General features: G+C 40.0%; 1 protein-coding gene across 10 annotated transcripts in view; it reads right to left on the bottom strand.

Annotated features, from left to right (window-relative positions):
- The window catches only part of mast2 (microtubule associated serine/threonine kinase 2), a 144,998-nt gene that overhangs the window by 52,773 nt on the left and 72,952 nt on the right, over nucleotides 1–19,273 (bottom strand). For 6 of the 10 annotated variants that reach the window (XM_084909928.1, XM_084909930.1, XM_084909932.1 and 3 more), the window contains one exon: nucleotides 18,006–18,037. In XM_084909928.1, coding sequence (XP_084766054.1) covers nucleotides 18,006–18,037 — 32 coding nt within the window. Of the gene's footprint in view, nucleotides 1–5,548; nucleotides 7,344–7,431; nucleotides 7,639–13,055; nucleotides 14,027–18,005; nucleotides 18,038–19,273 lie in introns of those variants that run through there. The other 4 variants (XM_084909935.1, XM_084909937.1, XM_084909934.1 and 1 more) reach the window with 3 other exon arrangements.

Here is a 19,273-nt window from a genome sequence, read left to right as displayed (position 1 = left end):
TTGGGACTCTCCTGGCAAATTGTCTCGATGCCAGCAGGTGTCGGCACAGTAACAGCATGTGTGTGCTGTGTTAATTGGCCCATCACATCTGCTGGCTGTAATTATGCAGTTGTGTAGTGGAGTGTTTTTGACAGGCTAAACGCACCTGAATGATCACACAACACACATTTTTCCACAAAGAAAAAAAATAGTTTGAAATCTCTCTTAAGTATGTTTTTAAATTCTTGTCAGATATGCTCTTAATCTTTGTTTTATGATTTCTACGCCTAAAGTTTAGGAACTTTAGTAAATCTTACCCTAGTCCTTTAGTCTAGCTTCAGAGTTAATATATTAGAATTGATATTTAGGTAATGGTAAAGGTTATGTAAAGGGAACAAAAAGCGCATCTGGGATTTTAAAAAATATATTTGATAATGGCAAAAAATACTATGTGTAATGTAGATACGATATTCTGTATGCAAATGCATGTATCTTCTACCATCTGCTGAAATGTGCCACTTCAGAAGTTTGTGGCAGCATGTAGTCAACACACAAACCTAAATGACAGATGAACTGCCAAATTAAAGATTCAGTGATGTGTGTTCATGGAATATCTTCATCTTACGAAGACACATATATACACCATTTATCTTTTGAAAGTTTTCCCCTAAAGCCTGAAATTTAAACGTCGAAAACACAAACACCTACACAAAAAAGGCCAAGTGGCCTAAGGCAGGTGATCATTAGGGAATAGTAGAAGAGATGTACAGAAAGGGTCAGCTGGAAAGAGAGATGAACTGGTGACCAAAATTCAGAGTCTGCAACAATGACTACAACTTCAAATATTAAAGTAATGGATTGAATGAACAACAGGCCAGCTAATTAAACAGTTACATGGCCTTAAGGTGCTATTAGAAGAAAGGTCATGGGGTTTGTCATCAAAAAATGTTAAGCTGAAGTCTTGATGCTGCAAATGAGAACAGATGATTGAGGCTCCAAAATGTATAGGCTTCCTCCTCTGGAGAGAAGGGGTGTGGTCAAGAAAGTCAAAGAAATCTGATCATTGGATTCATTTTCAATTTAAAATTCAAATTATAACCAAAAGTCACATTTCTTGATGCATGCTCAATCATCCAGGTAAGTAAATCTCCAAAAGTTGATTCTGTTCATCTGGATGTAGAAACACTGAAAACGCTACGCTACGTCCAGAATCAACTTTTGGAGACAAAAGACATATTAGAATTTTTCTGGATCTGTAAATGCCATCCAAGCCTTCAAAGAAATCAGGAATGGTTGCTGAGGTAATTTGTAAAGTTTTAAAATGGAAATCTTGAGGTAAATGTGGAAAAGGTGATGTTGGTTTGACAAATGTCTGCCAGAAAGCAGAAGATTCAGAGTAACAACAAGGGATGAGAAGCGAAGAGAAGAAGATTAAGAGAAGCAAAGGAACAAATGAACCACCTTCGCCAGGAGACGACAGAAGGGTGACAATTATGGCTTGCGGCTCTGAGAGTCCCGCTAAAACAAAAGAACTGTTCAGCATGTAAAGGTTTCTTTACAGCAACCGTCACTCAGTCTGCTGCTGTGAACAAAGTTAATGAACAAATCATAGTGACTGTCTCAACAATATGGAATACCATCAGAGTCACGCATCAGAAACGCTTGGGGAAAAGAGGAAGTGAGCAGGTGCCTTCCAGTGGAGCTTAATTTACTGAGGCAGAGGAGTTTCCATTAATGAAAAAACAATGTCAGCTTCTTTCATCTGTTACTGACCAGAATATAAAATGAATCTACAACATGATGCTTTTAGAAATCTATCGAAGCTCTTCTACTATATTGCTGAAGTGAGATGAATATAGTATGAGCGATAAAAGTGTTATTATGATCATTATGACTCTTCTGCCAATCATTTTCTTCTGCTTATACAGTTGTGGGGCAGTTGTCCCAGCTGCCATTGGACAACATAGAGAGAGAATCCCGAGGCTACAACAAGGAGGAGGATTTTATTTGTGGTTTTATCTTACTGTTTGGACTTTTTCTAGCCTTACAAGATCCAAAGAACAAAGACAGCCCACACTTCTGTCCTGCATACAACAGGAATTATGGCACCTATGAACAAATTCTGCACACATGAAGAGAGTGAAACTTATCCAAAGGCAGAACAAAACAATGCACTTCATGTTCAATTACTTCAAGTAACATAATGATTGGAAGTCATGTTTCACATATATAAATGGATTGGCCATCAAACACTGACAGTTTGAAATATATATATAACTTAATGCATTTAGTTTATGCTGACCATAAGACAGTGGAGATTTACAGCCAAATAACTTAAAATAAAAATTAGACTGTGTTTTGTATTTCCTTCTCCCTTCATTAGTTTTGGGTCACCAGCCAAGGTACCAAGGACACATGATGGTACAAAGGTGCAAAGGATACAAAGCTGGTACAGTTAAAAATCAAGAGCAACTCCAGTAAGTTGCTGTTGGTTGAACCACTGTCAACATTAGCTTCCTGTATGTTTATTTCTCACTCACATAGACAAATGTAACTTCAGTACCGAGACTACCAACCTACCTTCCTTCTTTCTCCTGCAGGCATTTTGGATCCCTGCTGGGAAACATGCATCCATTATGCAGAACTGACTGAAGGCTAGACACACTGTCTGTGAGTGTGTGTATCCATGTGTGTGTGGTTCTGTGTGTGTTTGTATGTGTGTGTAGATAAGTAAGCTTTTGGGTACCTGGTATCATCAAAGCAGCAGGCTGTCAGGTAACAGCACCAAGACTGAATTGCTTCTCTGGCTGAAGAAGGATTTATGGCTGAATCTTCAGTCAACATTACCACAGTTTACCCAAGTTAGAATGGCCTTTTTTTCTCTTAGCAGTTTTTATCCAAGTTGATCCACCTGCCCATTTAATAGTATGGTGGAAAGTGATTCAAAGATATCATTTACAGCAAAAGAAAAAAAGGCTTATTTGTTTGTTTCTTAAATATGAGTTTAGGGGATTTATGACATGCCCACCACTTTGTTTTCCCAAGTCTGTAAATGTTCGAACACACGTCTGCTTACTTTATGTCTCTAAAAAGACAAAAACCTTGAGATCCAATAAACTTTTTCACTGTAACACACAAAAGGCACAGTTATAGAAGTAGACATACAGGTTTTGACATGGCTGACAGACTAACAAACAGCTGCACTGGCAGATGTACCCACACACACACACACACACACACACACTAAACAGAAAGAAGGTAAGTTTATGTGGATAAGATCTATAGCGAAACTCATTTCCCACAGCCCACACAATAACTTTGTCTGAGGGTTACAGCCACCACAGGAAATCAAAGTGATACCAGACTGTGTGGCGACATGTGTGTATGCTCCTGCGGCAAGAGCTTTAGGGTTAATGATCTAACAAATGAGAAAGGATTCAACTCCGCATTGTTCTTGTGTCACTGTGAACAGTTTCTAACAAAAAACGTTGCATCAAACTTTTGTTTTCTTTTAAATGAAAAGGGTTTTTCGAGGAAACGTTTTTTATAAAGCACCTTTATTAGAGTGGCATCAGAAAAATTAAAGGTACTCATCTAGATCACTGTCACCGTCACCAACACTGTAAAGATAAAGAAACTATGAAACACAAAGCAGCCAGTGTTTCTGGGGTTCCTATTCAAACAGTCAGTAAATTACAACAGAAGTCAAATGGTTCATTCAGTCATTTATTAACTTAGTGGCAGGTCTTAACTATTGTACTATTTTGGTTTTGACGTCATGTGCACATTGCCCAAGAGCAGGTGGCAGTTTAGCTCACTGGGTGAGCAGGCGACCCAGGTTCGAGTTCAACCTGTGGCCCTTTGGTGTATGTCTTCCCCCTCGCTCACTCTCTCCACTGTACCACTATCCACTAAAGGCAAAAATACCCCAAAAATATAATAATAAAAAAAAACCTTGCCCAAGAGCTGCCATATTGAACAGGATACAAAGCACCGGTTGCTAGGGAAAAATGTGGTTGGTGGTTCCTGAAGGTTGCTGGTAGTCACTGGGTGACATTAGTTGCAAAGAAACTGCTGGACCAAAAATTTCCAGATGATTAATTTGCTTGCTAGCAGATGGTTGTCTGCAGTTTTCCATGTCATAGTAAACCTAAAAACAACTATATACACAGTGGACACTAACAGCATTTCTCAGAGAATATGAAATAGTATTTTCACCTTAAATTACCATCCCTAGTTCCTATAGGTTAGTTTTGCACAGCCAGCACAGCTTCACTGGTCAATCCACCGATCATGAATTACAGAAGACCTGAAGGATCAGCTGCAGAAGACAGCCCAGGGATCTGGTGTCTGTGCCATGTTTTGCTGGCACAAGATGGACCTACACATTATCAGGCAGTTTTAGCTGACTGCAGTTCCCATTGTGCCAATTTAATGTCAAATAGCAAGTATAAAAGAGGAAATGATATCAAAGAACAGTGGAGCTACAATCTTTTGAAGTCTAAAACTGACAAAAGAAGCACACTTTTGTTTTAAGCGCAGGCTAATGAAACAATAATGCAAAAATAGAACCATTTTGCATTTGAAATGATGTTAAAACTATACGGCTAAAGAGCTAGAGAGCTTAAAATAATCTGTATGTAGACATTTCTGTAAATGATGGAAAAGTAAAATGTATTATGCTTCTGATCCGAATGTGATAAACGCTGCTACAAAAAAAGAACACAGTTTATTTTAAAACCCTCAGATCAGTGCAAATGATGACTGTTATGCCTGATTACAGCTTAACGTCATCTGTCGACTGTATCCACTCCAAAAACTGACAGAGCCTGTTGCTATGCAGAAGTCTCACTTCACAAGCATTCTTCCCTTAAAAACACTGCTCTGGAGGTAACAAAAGAGCAACACACCACAGGACATGGTGACACGTGTGTGTGTGTGTGTGTGTGTGTGTGTGTGTGTGTGTGTGTGTGTGTGTGTGTGTGTGTGTGTGTGTGAGTGAGAGTGTGTGTGTGTGTCAGCTGCTACCCCTGTTATTACAGGGAGCAAAGAAAATTGCTGCTTCAAAGTGATAAGTACAGCCCTGTCTCTCCCTCTTGTTCCTGTTGGAGAAGCTACTTCTGCTTTGACTGACAGAGAGGAGAGAGCAGAGAAGAAGAGGGGTCAACTGAGAGAACGACACATGAAGGAACACGATGCTCGTTGTCAAATCACACTTAGGTATGTCACTGTAAATATGGTCATATCGAGAAAATAGGATAAAAAAAAGAATTTGACAACAAACGTGCACACTGCAGATGCCAGCACCAAATGACAATAACTTATACTCAAAAAGCACCCTGTTCATACATCAAAACACACATCCAGTTAGCTGACCTTCATTTTGGAGCTGCTCCTGCTGAGCATTAAGACATGCAGGGAAGAGGAACGATAAAAGAGAGGAAAACGGAGCAAAACACAGGCAGTGGCATGAAAATAAAAAAGGCATATATGAAAGAGGGAAAAAAAACTCAATGAAGGTAAGATAATGGAGGCTACCAGAAATGAAAGAGAAAGGATGTGTTTGTACCTTTTGGAGCGCCGCAGCATGCTTCTCTCAGGCAGCGAGAAATTGGAGAGCACCGTCCAGAAGGACTCAGACATGCTAACACTAGTGCAGTGCAATCATTGCTCTGACACGGCGACACTCGGCAGAGGACGCGGTTAACGAACAGACGCTGGCTTCCACCTGCCACACCGGCAACATCAAATGTGTGTGAGAGCTGTTAGTGTCTCTCCTCCCGCCTTCCCTCTTCTTATTCTCCCTATTCTGATCCTTTCTCGCTGCACAGTGCTGCCTCCTCCCTTCTGTCTTCTAACCCCTGTGTTTCTAAGTGGAGCTCAGCTGACTTCAGTTTCAGCTGAGACACACTTGTCATCAGGTCACAGATGCTCACAGACAGATATCTGAATGCAACCAATACAGAACTGATGCAGAAAAGAAACACACTTTCTACTTAATTTAAGCACTCAAAGCATTTTCTGCTACAAGTCTCATTTACCCAGTTATACTAAAATCATGAAGCTATAAATGATTAAATCACACACACATTCATGCAAAACTTTGATTTATACCTAAACACTTGTGTAGGTACACACTCCAACACATCAGGAGCAACTTGCGGTTCAGTATCTTGCCCAAGGTTACTTCAATACATGGACAGGCAAAGCTGGAGATCAATCACCGACGTTCTGGGTGGTACAGTAGATGACCTGCCCAACCAATGAGTATGGGTGATATAATATCTATTTTTCAATTCTGCCATGTTGTTTATTCAATGGTCTTCATCCCTTTAGCATTGCCCGGCAAGACCATGAGCGTTTCTCCCAAACTCGTCTCTGTGTTACGTTGACTGTTCGATCTAGTTGAGCAGAAGTCTGAACAAAGACTAATCAAGTATTCTTCCTAATGGCCAGCAGAAGACAACTCCTCTGATTGCAAAAGAAATCTAGATATGATATGGGAAAACAACCTTAGGAGTATAGACTGAGAATAGTCACCCTGTCATCAGAGCATGTAGAGAGAAAAATGGCCCAATACTTTTCAGCAAGTGCAAGGTAAGTTTGCTTTATCTCAGTGTGTGATCGGAGAACTTTGGAGAAAGAAAACACTTTGGACTGCTAAACTGTTTTCCTTAAAATAAAAAAGAAATTATCTTTTTCCATTTACTCGGGTTATGTGCACCTCAGGAGGTAGAGCAAGTCATCTACTAGTCAGAAGGTTGGTGGTTCGATCCCTGGCTGCTGCAGTCTGCATGCCAAATATCTTTGGGCTGCTCTCTATCCTGCTCGTTCCTCTGAGAATGTTCGATAAGAAAACACTTACGTAGAAAAAAGTAGTTGCATGAAAGGGTGTATAAGGATGAATGTTCAAAGTGCTTTGAGTGGTCAGGTAGCGTGAAAAAGCGCTATAAAAGAACTAATCCATTTATCATTTTTGTATAATAATATTCTATATCTAACAATAATAATACTGATGAGGTGATTTCATTTATTTGAGTTCCAGCGGTCAACCGCATTTGCAAGTCTGGTTATTTCATAAAGTCAAATTCAATGCAGAAGATTGTGTGTTGTTGTGTTTGTGTGAGTGTTTTTGTTTTCCAACATAAAAGATGGATTTAAACTAAAATTAAGAAGCTATAAATGATCAAACAAACAACCCTGCAAATGGAAGCTGCTAAACAAAGTGAGTTGCTCTTTAAAAACAGCAAAAGAGTGTTGTAAGTGCTTTCTTGTGTCACCAGATGAACACAGCTCATTAGTGCCGTTTGCTGGATGCTCTCAGCGGTCTGTCAGCTATAACACCAACAAAAGGTCGGCAAACTGAGTAATGGGGACAAAAAAAGAAGGAGAGCACAACACACACCCCAAAAGACCAAACAGTTATGAGATGACACGCAGGGTGGGTCTTACCTCCAAAGGAAGGGGTTTCCCCACTGGTAAACAGGGGCTGACAGAGGGCCATCACAGTAACAGAGAGAGGGAGAGGAGGACGAAGAGGAGAGGGCGAGGTTGACTACGGCGGGCTGAATGACAGAGGGATGAAAGGAAGAGGGGGAAAGCAGGTGCTGGAGGAGGCTGTTGTTGCCGTGGCAACGCAACTGAGCTGGTGACCAGATTCTGCCAAAAGAGGAGGGAGGGGAGGAAGATGAAGAGAAAAAGACGCAAGGAGAGATGTGTGACGATGTGTGGGTGTGCGCTGGGCGGTTTGACGCCAGCCGTATGCTTTTTTTCAACTCCCTGCCTACTGTGCCTTTAGCTGGACCAGAGGAGCTACACTGTGACAATTTTTACACTACACTGAAACAAAGTTTAGCAAAACCTTCTTTGGTTAATACTCATGGCTAGGGATGGGTACCGGTATCCGGTGCCATGATGGCACCGGTTCTGACATAAACGGTAGTAACCAGACCGAAAAGCAGCGCACATTTCGGTGCTTTATTTCGGTGCTTTTTTTTCCTGAGATGTGATACACTTTAGATTCTAGCCAATCATTTTACGTTTCTGAGGATAGTAGGCGGGTCCAGGTACGTACATTCTTTTAGAGCAGAGCTACAGATTAAAAATGCCCAAGGCGAAGCGGTCAAAAGTCTGGCTGTACTTCACAGCAAAATATGCAAACTCAGCAGCCTGCAACAAGTGCTTTAAGCTGATACTGTGATACTGTCAAAGGAGGTAACACCTCAAATCCGATGAAACACCTGGCGACACATAGCGTTTTTTTTAAAAGCCGAGAAATGCACCGTATTTGATAGCTTGCTGCGAGACCTCACACCGAGCATATCTACTGCGGGTGTGGTGCCTGTTATCGGACCCGGAGTTAGCAACATCCCCCAAAAACCCGAAGAGTAGAGTCCTGGCCCCTAGCCCTGCCAGTGTAGCAGAAATGATGACGGATGATGATGGCAGCAGCAGCCGTTCTTCTCTGCGTGAGTAGCTTAATGTTGTTCGTGTGTAATTTACGTTGAGTAGGCTAACCACGTTATTACATTAATGCTTGTAAGGTGAACTAGCAACATCATCATAGCTACATGCGGCTGTCTTCTTGTTTAATGGCAGATGCTCCCTTCACCCTGGCCAAAAAGGCTAAAATGACCAAAGAAAAAGTGGAAAACAGTTAAACATGAGAGGTTTTTGGACAAAGTTTGTGTTTTTTCCATTGTTTAAACACTGCTTCCAGCCAAGAGTGATACCATATATGCCCCATAGCTGCAGAAAAGGCTAACATTGTTATCTTTTTACAAAAAAACAGCTGAACATGAGAGGTTTTTGGACCAATTTCGTGTTCTCCATTCTTTAAGCACCGGTTTGAGCACCGTTTAAGCACCGGCACCGTTTCAAAAGTACCCGTTTGGCACCGGTATCGGATAAAACCTAAACGATACCCATCCCTACTCATGGCTAATACTTGCTCTTCTTTGTCTTAATAGTTTACTGACATTTCGATGGTGCTCTCCATAGCAATGACCTCAATGGGTTTCTTGCAAATCTGTTCTTAATAATGATTAATTTAGAATTCAAATTTGTGCTTTAAAACTGTTTGTACTCTGTAAAGAAATTCAGAAATACCTTAGATCATGTGTACATACAAGCACAGAAGTTTAAACTACAGTGCTTAAGAAATGTATTAGACTACAACCCAGTGTGAGTTTTATCCCACAGCTACTATAAATTACCAGCATTGCTAATTACCAAAATCATTTGTTAATATTTCCATAATGATTAATCCACCAGCAAGTACAAGCTCTTTAATCAAATGGTGGTGAATCTCTGTAGATGCAAGATTCACCACTTTATTTTTCTTTAAACTGCCATCATTGACAAAGGAAGCACTTTAGAAAACTGTAGTTTTTCTGTCTTTGAATTTGGACACTGTTGTTTCATTTTGGTGTAAGGAGCTTGGAAAGAAAAGTGTCCGAGGCATCTAATAGCATTGGTGGAGAGTCCAATGCTCTTAGAACTGAAGAGCGGATGAGAGGCGCAACGTCTTCAAAGAAACTTAAAGAAGTCCAGACGCTTTTCTTTCCACACTCCTTAGACTACGATGACCTGGATGACTGAGAACCTTCACAGACATGTTGTTTCATTTTCTTTCTCTTCTTTTTTTTTTTTTTCAAGATTTCTTTTACAAATCCGTCACTGCATTCTCCATAAAGAAGCTTAAGATGTTTCTGTGTAGTGAGATAGTTGGGTGACAGCATGCAGATAACAAGAATGCATCTATGGATGTAGAATAATTCTGATTCAGTGTTAAGATAACAGTGGTGGTGAATGAGGCCTAATAGCACTTGTTTCCCTGGGTAACCCCAGTTCTCTGACAATCAAGATAGGTATCTCACTATAGTAAGCACCTTCTGGTGTGACCAGTCATGGACACTAAACTACCACCACATCTTTCAAAGACAGACCGATCACTTCAAGGACACAGCATCTCACTCAATCTTCCCCCTCCCCCAAGAAGCTAATTCTTCGGGGAGTGATCGGGGATTTTCTTTGACTGGTACCTGCTGAGAGTCTGGAAATCACCACAATTCCTGAGTCGACCTATGAGCCAGCATTTTTTTTTCCCTGGAAGGCAGATACACAATAAAGAGAAGCCAGTATGGGTGAAACATGCTTTCTCTTTCTAGTCCCTGTCAGTACTCTTGCTGCATCAGTTGGGATCAACTGAAAGCTTTTCAGGGAGTTTTTAGAACATCCTAATAATAATAACGAATTACAGTAGTCCAGCCTACAATTAACAAATGCATGAACTAGTTTTTCAGCATCACGACAGGACATTTCTAATTTAAGAGATATTGCATAAATGGAAGAAATCAGCCCTACATATCTGTTTAATACGCACATTGAAGGACATATCCTGGTCAGAAACAAGATTCCTCACAGTGTTACTGGAGGCCAAGGTAAAGCACCAGCTACCACCATGATTGGCACCAGTAGAAGCCATAAATACTAATGCTCAGGTTAGCAAGCAAGCACTTAATGTGCTAGCTTGATAAAGTTCAAGTTTTAAACAATTTGACACCAGCTTACCCGAAAAATATTGTCACAAAACAAAAATGTAATTACAAAGTAATAATTAATCCTGAAACAAAAACAAAAAATAACAATGGTTCAGGACCAGTGAGGAGCTCTAGTGATCTTCACAGGAAAGAAAGCAATAATGCCTGGTGTTGGGCCAAGGGTTATTAAGGGAGGTGTTGAAGACTGTGTGTCCTTGACGTGATAGGTCCGTCTGATACAGACATATTGGTAGTGGATCTTCCACTCAGGTCACACCAGATTGTATTTCTCTACGGGAAATACCGAGTGACGCCTGAACGAGAACACAGGCTCCCTCACAGTTAGGGAGGGTTCCTCATCTGAACTAAACACCACGAACTTGTGAAACTAAATTTAAGATGTTTAGTCTTTGTACATGTTTTTACTTATCCTTTGTAGCTTATTGTGGTATGAGAATATGAGATGCCATGTTTAAATAAAGGCTGGCTTAAATTGCTGATCAGTTTACTGCCCATTGTTTGAGTAAACTTTTGCTAAGACATTCAGTTGGTTGTGTAGAAACTATACTTTTTTCAGTAACCGGCTGACAGTATAACAATTATACTGCCTGAACATACACCACCCGAGCAGAAGTCACTACTAAGTGTCCCCAACATACTGTCTGACTGCCTGCAGATGTCCCCTCACAGCAGGTAGAAAGCCTCACATACTAACTTCTCACAGCCAGAGATGGCTGGACACAGTCTTGGATCAGCTTCAAAGAGCTCTGTAAGTACTCCCAGGGAGGCACCGGGTCAGCAGGTAGACTGAGCTAAGTCATAGCACTAATGTGGATAGAATTGGTCTAACTCAATCAGTTTTGTCTAACTCACTAGGTTACAGTGAGTGGTAGTGATAAGAAGCACACACTGTTTTAGGTTTAAATTCAGCTGTCAGTTGTCACAGCTATGCAGGGCAGAATGACCTTATGGTGTTGATCTCCACGTCCCCTCCCCCCTGCTGGATGGGGCAGAGTGGGAGAGACCACCTAATGGGAGGTCAAGGGCTGCACACATTTTAGTATCTGCAGTTTTTACCTAACATACTGTAAGGCCATCTGTGGTGTGCCTCTATAATTTTTAACACACCAATTTTGGAAGCAGAATTAAAGACAAAGTCGTCATCAAATGCTAGCCTGGAAACTAAGTCACACCAGCTGGCGTAGCAGTGAAAAAAAACAACACTGTGTCCCAAATATTAGTGTGGAGCAGTCTGACTAGTAGGTGTTTGGAAGGTTTGTAGTGACGGTGTCACATAAAGTTGATTGAGATGAGCTGAAAAATACCACTGAATATTATGCAGTGTAAGACGATGCATGTTGCTTCTCTATATTAACAGAAACATATCAGTCAACTCGAAAGCTTGGGGGGGTGGGGGGGGCTTCTTATTTTAAATAACAGCAGTGTGCAAATTCTTATAAATAAATATTGCAATATATTATTATTATTAATATTTAATTATTCTGGAAGTTTTGCGTAAACGCAGCTACAATATATTTTCTTAAAGGAGAGCATTGCCTTAATAATCTGTTTATTAAGGCAGAAAGTAAGAAAAAACAACATTAGCTGTATACACATGTGAGAGAGTGCAAGCACAGAGTCACAGTAATCTGTTAAGCTGATGAAGGATTTCCCTCCCTGCTGGGATCTCACTCTGATACCTTCTCGTGTTCATGGCTCCTCATGGTTTCCATTTCACTGACTCACTATGTATGTACACTATGTGTGTTCAGCACTGTGGATGTATGTGGGTCAATGATGTGTCACCTACACAAAGTTTCCGTTTTTATTTGAAAATATTAAAGTTTAAATTGATATCGATACCATAAACGAAACATTTCACTCATGTATGCACTAACTTTCAATTCCCAAAAGCAATATGTAATTTTTTATATTTTATATCATCAATGCTTTTAATTCTCTTCTTTGGTATCAATTTTTTGTTGTCTTAAATGGATCATATGAATATTTCCAGTGTAATATATGAAGAGACTTTGTCCAATGATGTCCAGTTTGTGAAATACAGTATGTGGTTAAACAATAAAAACAACTGATGGGGATGTTATTTGAAATTAATGTAAAGACAAAGCTAAGCCTCTTAAACGTCTGGTTGGCCTGTAGTTTGCTAATGTTGCTAACTCTTTTTAAAGTGCTAAATGTACTTTGGACTGTGGGAACTTGGTCACTATTAGTGATTATGAACGTGCCATGAAGTACGAAGTGGCCCAAGCATCAGTTCCTGAGCTTGTCCTATTCCTATAAGCTTAAGATGAGCACTTTTCTGTTATTTTCCTCTTAAAATAGAGACTAAACAGATAAATCACAATATTCACATTGTTGATCTTGAGGTGGTACTTTTATATAAGAATACCTCTGTCTGTTTAGCACAAATAAAAGAGAAGGAAATGGGATACAGCTCTTGTTGTGTTGATATGAACCTAATCTTCATTCGCTTTCACACACAAATTTGAACATGCCGTGTACACACACTCTTACTGGAGGCGAAGTTGCGGGGCTCCTGATCGCTCCCTCCTCCTCTTCATCTTGTGTACTGGGACAAATGAATCAGCTGTAATCGTTAATAATCCACCCGCCTGTATCAGCTCATCTGTCGGTCAAATACATACTGACCACTGAGCAGCTCCTCCAAAGGACCAGAAACTCTCATGTAGTTTAGTTTTCCATGGGTCAGACTGCTGACAGCACCTTCATGTATAAAAGAATGAGCTTAGCCTTTGCTACGTCAGCACCTACTCTTATCTCCACACAGAGACTCAGCTGTATGAGGTATCTGGGGTAGACTGCTCTTCCACCGGCAAGCATGGGCTTGCTAATTCACAAACACACACAAACAGAGTGTGGAGCTACGTGCAAGCAACACACATATTTATCTGAGCTGGATAAACAAATTTGGTGTGTGTTACACAAACTCAATTGACCTTTCCTCCTTCTCATTTTGTCTTCCTCTGATGAATCCAAAGTCTGTTAAAAACACAAAATAAATCCTTTTGTTTCTCTTCTTGCATAAAACGTAATCCCAAAGTCAGAGAGAACATTACGTTCTGTGTTGTCCCATCAAGTCAGAAAAGAAAAAGGACCAACTCCTTAGTTATCAGTTCCTGTTACCGCTCAGCCATAGCAAAAGTTTGGAGGAAGTGTCCTGCCTGCACGTCCCCAGGAACAGAGTGCCTGCCAGAACCTCCCCGGGTACAGCCGGCCCTGCTAATCTCCCTTCAGTTCCTTAAAAGTCTCAGCCTGTTTGGGATCAGACCGTCCAAGAGAACTGACTGAGTCCTCGACAAACAGCCTACAGAGGGACGGGTGAACAGAAGGCTCGAGGGAGGGGTCAAACAGGGAGGTGGGAAGATAAAGAGTGGAGTAAAGCCTGACGTCTCCTTCTGTGCCGTTTGGCTTGGCTTATTATGGGAGAATTTCTAGAGAACATTATATCTGGAGAAAATATAATGTTTGAAAGACTGTTTTAATTCTTTTTAACCTGTTTAAACTTTTATTCCACATGGTTTTTCTTTTGGGGTTGTCTTTGTGTTTTGTTTTGTTTTTTTTGTGTTAGATTATGTAAAATAACTGACAATGACTGGGATATGTTAGAAATTAAACAGTTTAACAGAAAACACTGCTTAACCACTTTTCAAACCACTTTTATTCCTGTCACATTTACCAAACTCCTACAAAGTCCTACAATTTTTATGGATTCAACCTAAAATTATTTTAACTGACTCCTCTTCAGATGGTGTTTTTCTTTGGGTCAGGTTTTGAGCATACGTTAACACCTAAAAGAGAAAAGTCAACACAGGAGACACTTTCATGATGCTATATTAGAGCATGTGTGAGGTGCAGCTGTCCACTTTCTGTCTCTATTCTCATTTCCGAGAAGCTTTGGTACACTGCTAAGCGCGACGGGCTAAATGCAGCTCATAAGCCACATCGCTAAGTCATAAACAATGACTCCAATCACAGCTGGCTTTGGCTGCGTAGTGAAACACATGCACACACAGTTCGGTTCATTTGGAGTGATTACTGAGCTAATATAGAAGCTGCAGCAGGACACGAGAATGCCATTAGAAACTATACTGGGTCTTTGTGTTTGCCTCTGGACTTGGAAAAGTTAGATTAAGGGGTCTGGTGGGGTCAGAATTTATTAGTGGAAGTTAAAATTAAGGTCACTGAGGATTCTCACAAAATAAAAGTGAGCATGAGTGTCACATGATTCCCCCACTGAGCTCCTTTGCAAGCCCCCAAACAAAGAACGCTTTTTCTAAATGTCATCTTGTGTGTGTGTAACTGACCTTATCCCATCTTGTTACTGACGTCTGAACACAGCAAGTTTAATATGGAGGGGTGAAGCCAAATTGTAATTCAATTAGAATTTTTTAGTACCAGAATAATAAAATAAAATCAACTGCTCATTCAGTCCACCAGATGGTGGTGCTGAGTTTCTAGTGAGGTAAGCAGAGTTGAGATTGCTCATTAAACAAACATGGTGGGCTCTGAGGAAGAAGTTAGAACAACCATCTGAGTTTAAATGAAACTCATGGGCTTCTTTTGGATTTTTTAACAACGCTGGGACAAAGAGACGGAGATGAAAAACAGCCTAATATTCAGGGAACCAATGATCAGCTCTGTAGAGTCAAAGATTCGAAAGGAACAATGGGAGGGGGAAAAGTTGTTTTGGGGTTGTTGCTACAGCAACCATTTTTATACTTTGAGTGTTTGTTTATTGAAATTTACCACAATTTTGGTGGGCTGGGATCAGAAAAGAGTTCAAACATTGGGCACAATTTTATACACCACCAGAGCCAGGAGGAAAAAAGATCTAAAGAAATACACGTTTACATCTTATGCTCTGGGCTGTGTCACGATTTTAGCAGCCTTTCTCAGTACTGCTGATGCTAAATATTCCTTAAAATATTCCTAAAAATGCATTTTATTTCATATGATTTTCTCATCATACTTGGAATTGCAGCCTCACAGGCCTCAAATGCCTGGAAAAGATGAAATATACATCAGTAGTTCCCACGTTGCTCATTAATGGAAGTTGTTCATGTGAGACGAGGGTTTATCCTGGAAGATAATACGGATTGTGAAGATGATTGTGGGAAATCTTTTGATTTGCAAGTAACACAGAAACCATCCAATCTTAGCTAAGTGGTGTTTACTTTAACCAAACAAAGAAGTAATGAATATCAATGTTCATTGAGAGTCACATCAAACAGAGTCAACACCTTGTGTATTAATGTGATTGGCCAATAAAGCTGATTCTAATATAGGGCTTCAGCTATCATCGCAGACAATGATGCAAATATTTTAGTGATCCTGTGAAATCAACTTGCAATTTCTCTGCCTTTGAAATGGAAGCTCAAAGATGGGGGCCAGGTCTGAGACCACTTGCCATTTTCCAGCTGACTTCGGTGCATAGATATGCCAAATAAACTGGGAACAAATGGCAATAAGGCAGTTTCCGATCAATCTGGGTCAAGCTGGCATGTGCAATCTGTTTGTGATAGTGCTGCCGTGATAAACTGTGATAAATCTCAAATCTACTGCCGTCTGTTACAAATCTGTTCATCAGATGTGTAGTGCTGTACCAAAGCCAGCGACAGACTTCCCCATACCACACTGCACCACACGTCAGGTGTGACTATCTGCCACAGACTGGGCTGTTTCTAAAGAGGGCCGGTTCTCACATGGAGCCTTTTTACTGTACCTGAACATTACAAGCACTTTATACAACATGCCTCATTCATCTAATCACACACATTCATACAAGCATCTTCTGCTTCACACTGATAAATACACTGATTCTTTGGTATGCAAAGCAGGGATCAAACCACTGTGCTACAGCAAATTTATAATATACAATTATTTTAAAAAAATAGATGCCACTAGTACTGTACCTCATTTCCCCAAGTATGCCTCTTTTTATAAGACAAAATGAGACATGCTTTCTGGTGTTAGATGCACTGTAAACTACTCTAACAAACCTTAATAGCTCTGATTTGTGTGTTTTGTCGTTTCATGGAGCAGACAAGCTCCACAGACTGACTCTGGGAGACTCAATGTGTTGGGCACTGACTGCTCAACCTCTGGTTGACCACATGGTTGTCGCAGCTACTTCTAATCTGTTCTAGAAAGCCCAAAAATTCTGTGCAATCATTTTCCAACCAGTGTTTTCCTGGTCATATGGAGATCATCGTCCTAATTTTATTCTAGTTTAACTAAAGCTTCATAGATTACTTTTTAATGACAGTAGGCAAGAATATATAATATTACCCAACACTAGTGCTGCTAGGGAAAACATTCCCTCAAGACATTTTTTTAAGATATCAAGTTCTTGAGGAAGGCAAGAGGAAGGTTGCAAAGCATTTGATTCCTCATTTCCTAATGGACATGGAAGTTAACTTAACCTCCATCATTTCTGTTGAGACCTGCAAGAAAAAGTAATCATTTTGAGAGAAGGTTCTTCTCTTACACTTTCCAGGAAGAAACAAGAAACCCTCTGCAGGACTGCAGAACAGCTTTAGGATGACTGAGCACATTCTGGCAGTGATTTGTTCTACTGTGAACCCACATCGGCACAAATATGGCCAAGAAAGACTCAGAAAACCTATAAAATTCAGAAAAAGGTTTTTTCAGTGAACAGAGAGAAAGGCCTAATTAATTAAATGACACAGGTCATGTGTGATTATAGCCCAGAAGTAATTTAAAATTCCTTCTGAGCTATAATCAGCAGAGGTATGTTTGTTAAATAAAGAGGGAGAGAAATGAATGAAAGAAAAACTGCTTTGGACATGTTACAAGAAGAACATTGTACTGGTATGAGGAAGAATGACTGAAGTGATTACACTGACCAGCTGATCTATCACAGAGTAACTCCATGCTGAAGGTTTTGCCAAGGCTCGCAAACTCCACATTACCTCAACATCAAGATAAATACAGAGAGACCTCAAAACACTGTCAAGGGAATGTGACTAAAGTGCAAAGGCCTTTAATAATTTCTCTCAAAATATTTAATAAGTGCTTAAATGCCATTCTAGTGCAATCATCTGAACTGTTATGATGACTGCACTAGAATGGCATTTTCCCCAATGCATCTCTGACTTTTGGTAGGACTTATCAGCATGACATTACATTAGAACTTTGGCCCGCACACACGCACAAAAAGATATAAATAGGCCTGAGCACACAAACAAACTTAGTGGCCTCTAAATAATAGCTCTTTATCCCTTCACTTCAAGCTCTGCTCAATACTAATGACCACTAAAGATGAAATTTAGGATGAAAGATATTGTTTTCCAAAGAAATTTAAAGGATCCGTACAGTCAGAGGTGTGTATAAAGTTGATTGCTTTGCACCATAAAAACTTTCCAACCATTTCCATATAAGGCTGGAAATAGACAAAAGGCAAAGAGAATGATGGGTACTTACAAGCTGCCTCTTCTGGGAAGGCTCAGTTCCTTCTGAAAAAAAAAGGCAGAAAGAAAGACACGGTGTCAATACTTGTCATTGTATGTCAAAAGCACTACATCTCTTTAGACATGACAAAATATCAGTTGGATCTTTTTGACCAAAAAGTGTCACTGTGACATAATTTATACAGGCAGCTTCAACATGAGACCCCCGGTCATTGTGGTTCAGTGCGACCAATATAACACCTGCGTAAGGGATTGAGACTTTACTGCTCAACCAAATGTTCTGATTAACAATTTCACTTCATTGCTGTCTTTTTTGCACATTCTTTTTATCATTTGCTTCCTTTCCCACATGCTGAGACAACGTCTGACTTTTGTTGAATGACAGTGAAGAAAGCAGCAAGAGCTATTGCAAATTCAGCATCACTATCTTGTGCTGTGGATGCCACGCCCAATGGAAATCTGCATGTTTACACGAAGTCACATGACTGTTTTTAGTCATGTTTTGTTCAGTTATTTATGAAGTCTTGAAAAATGGCCTTAAAAAAGAAAGCTAATTATTACGAGACATAACAGCAGTTTTATTGGTTAATGGAGCTTTTTAAAAAAAGGAGGGTACATGAGAGTAAGAAGGTTTTACGTGAGATCAAATATGACTAATGTCTCCTTTAATTCTCACTGTATTTATTAAACAAAGGAGTTATTATGGTCGCATTCATTCAAAAGCACTATGTGCTTCACATTCTAAATGCTTCTCAGTATTAACAATATGTTCCACCTAAACATACCCAGTGTAGCACCTTTAATTTATTAGGATACTGTCATTGTTTAACCTCCTAGGACCTGGTGTCCACATATATGGACATCACGTTTTGGGTTATTTAGACCAAAATACTTAATTTTGCTCTACAAGGGCCTGATATCCACTTACGAGGACATTATACTGCCACTGTTCTATCGAAGTTTTAAAGTTTTTACATTCATCGGGCCCCAATATGCCCAAATATCAAAGAGAAATCAAAAATGCATGCTGTGGAAGAGTTCGGGTCTTAGATGGTTAAACATCTGGCATTCAAACTGAAGTCAAGTAACTTTTACTGCGTTGGTAACGTAAATGTAAAATGAACGCATGCGTTCAATCAAAGATTGACAAGAACTCAGTTTACAAAATGGTGAGTTTATTTGTTCAAGTGTGATGTACTGTCAACAAGTGACCACACAGTGGCAGTGCAGTGCTTTTACAATCATGGGTAGGCACCAACACTCATAAGTTGAGAAGTAACG

This window comes from Perissodus microlepis, chromosome 17 (genome assembly GCF_051167445.1).
Source record: "Perissodus microlepis isolate ML-2025 ecotype Zambia chromosome 17, ASM5116744v1, whole genome shotgun sequence".
NCBI lineage: Eukaryota > Metazoa > Chordata > Actinopteri > Cichliformes > Cichlidae > Perissodus > Perissodus microlepis.
This window is presented reverse-complemented; position numbering and strand designations above follow the sequence as displayed.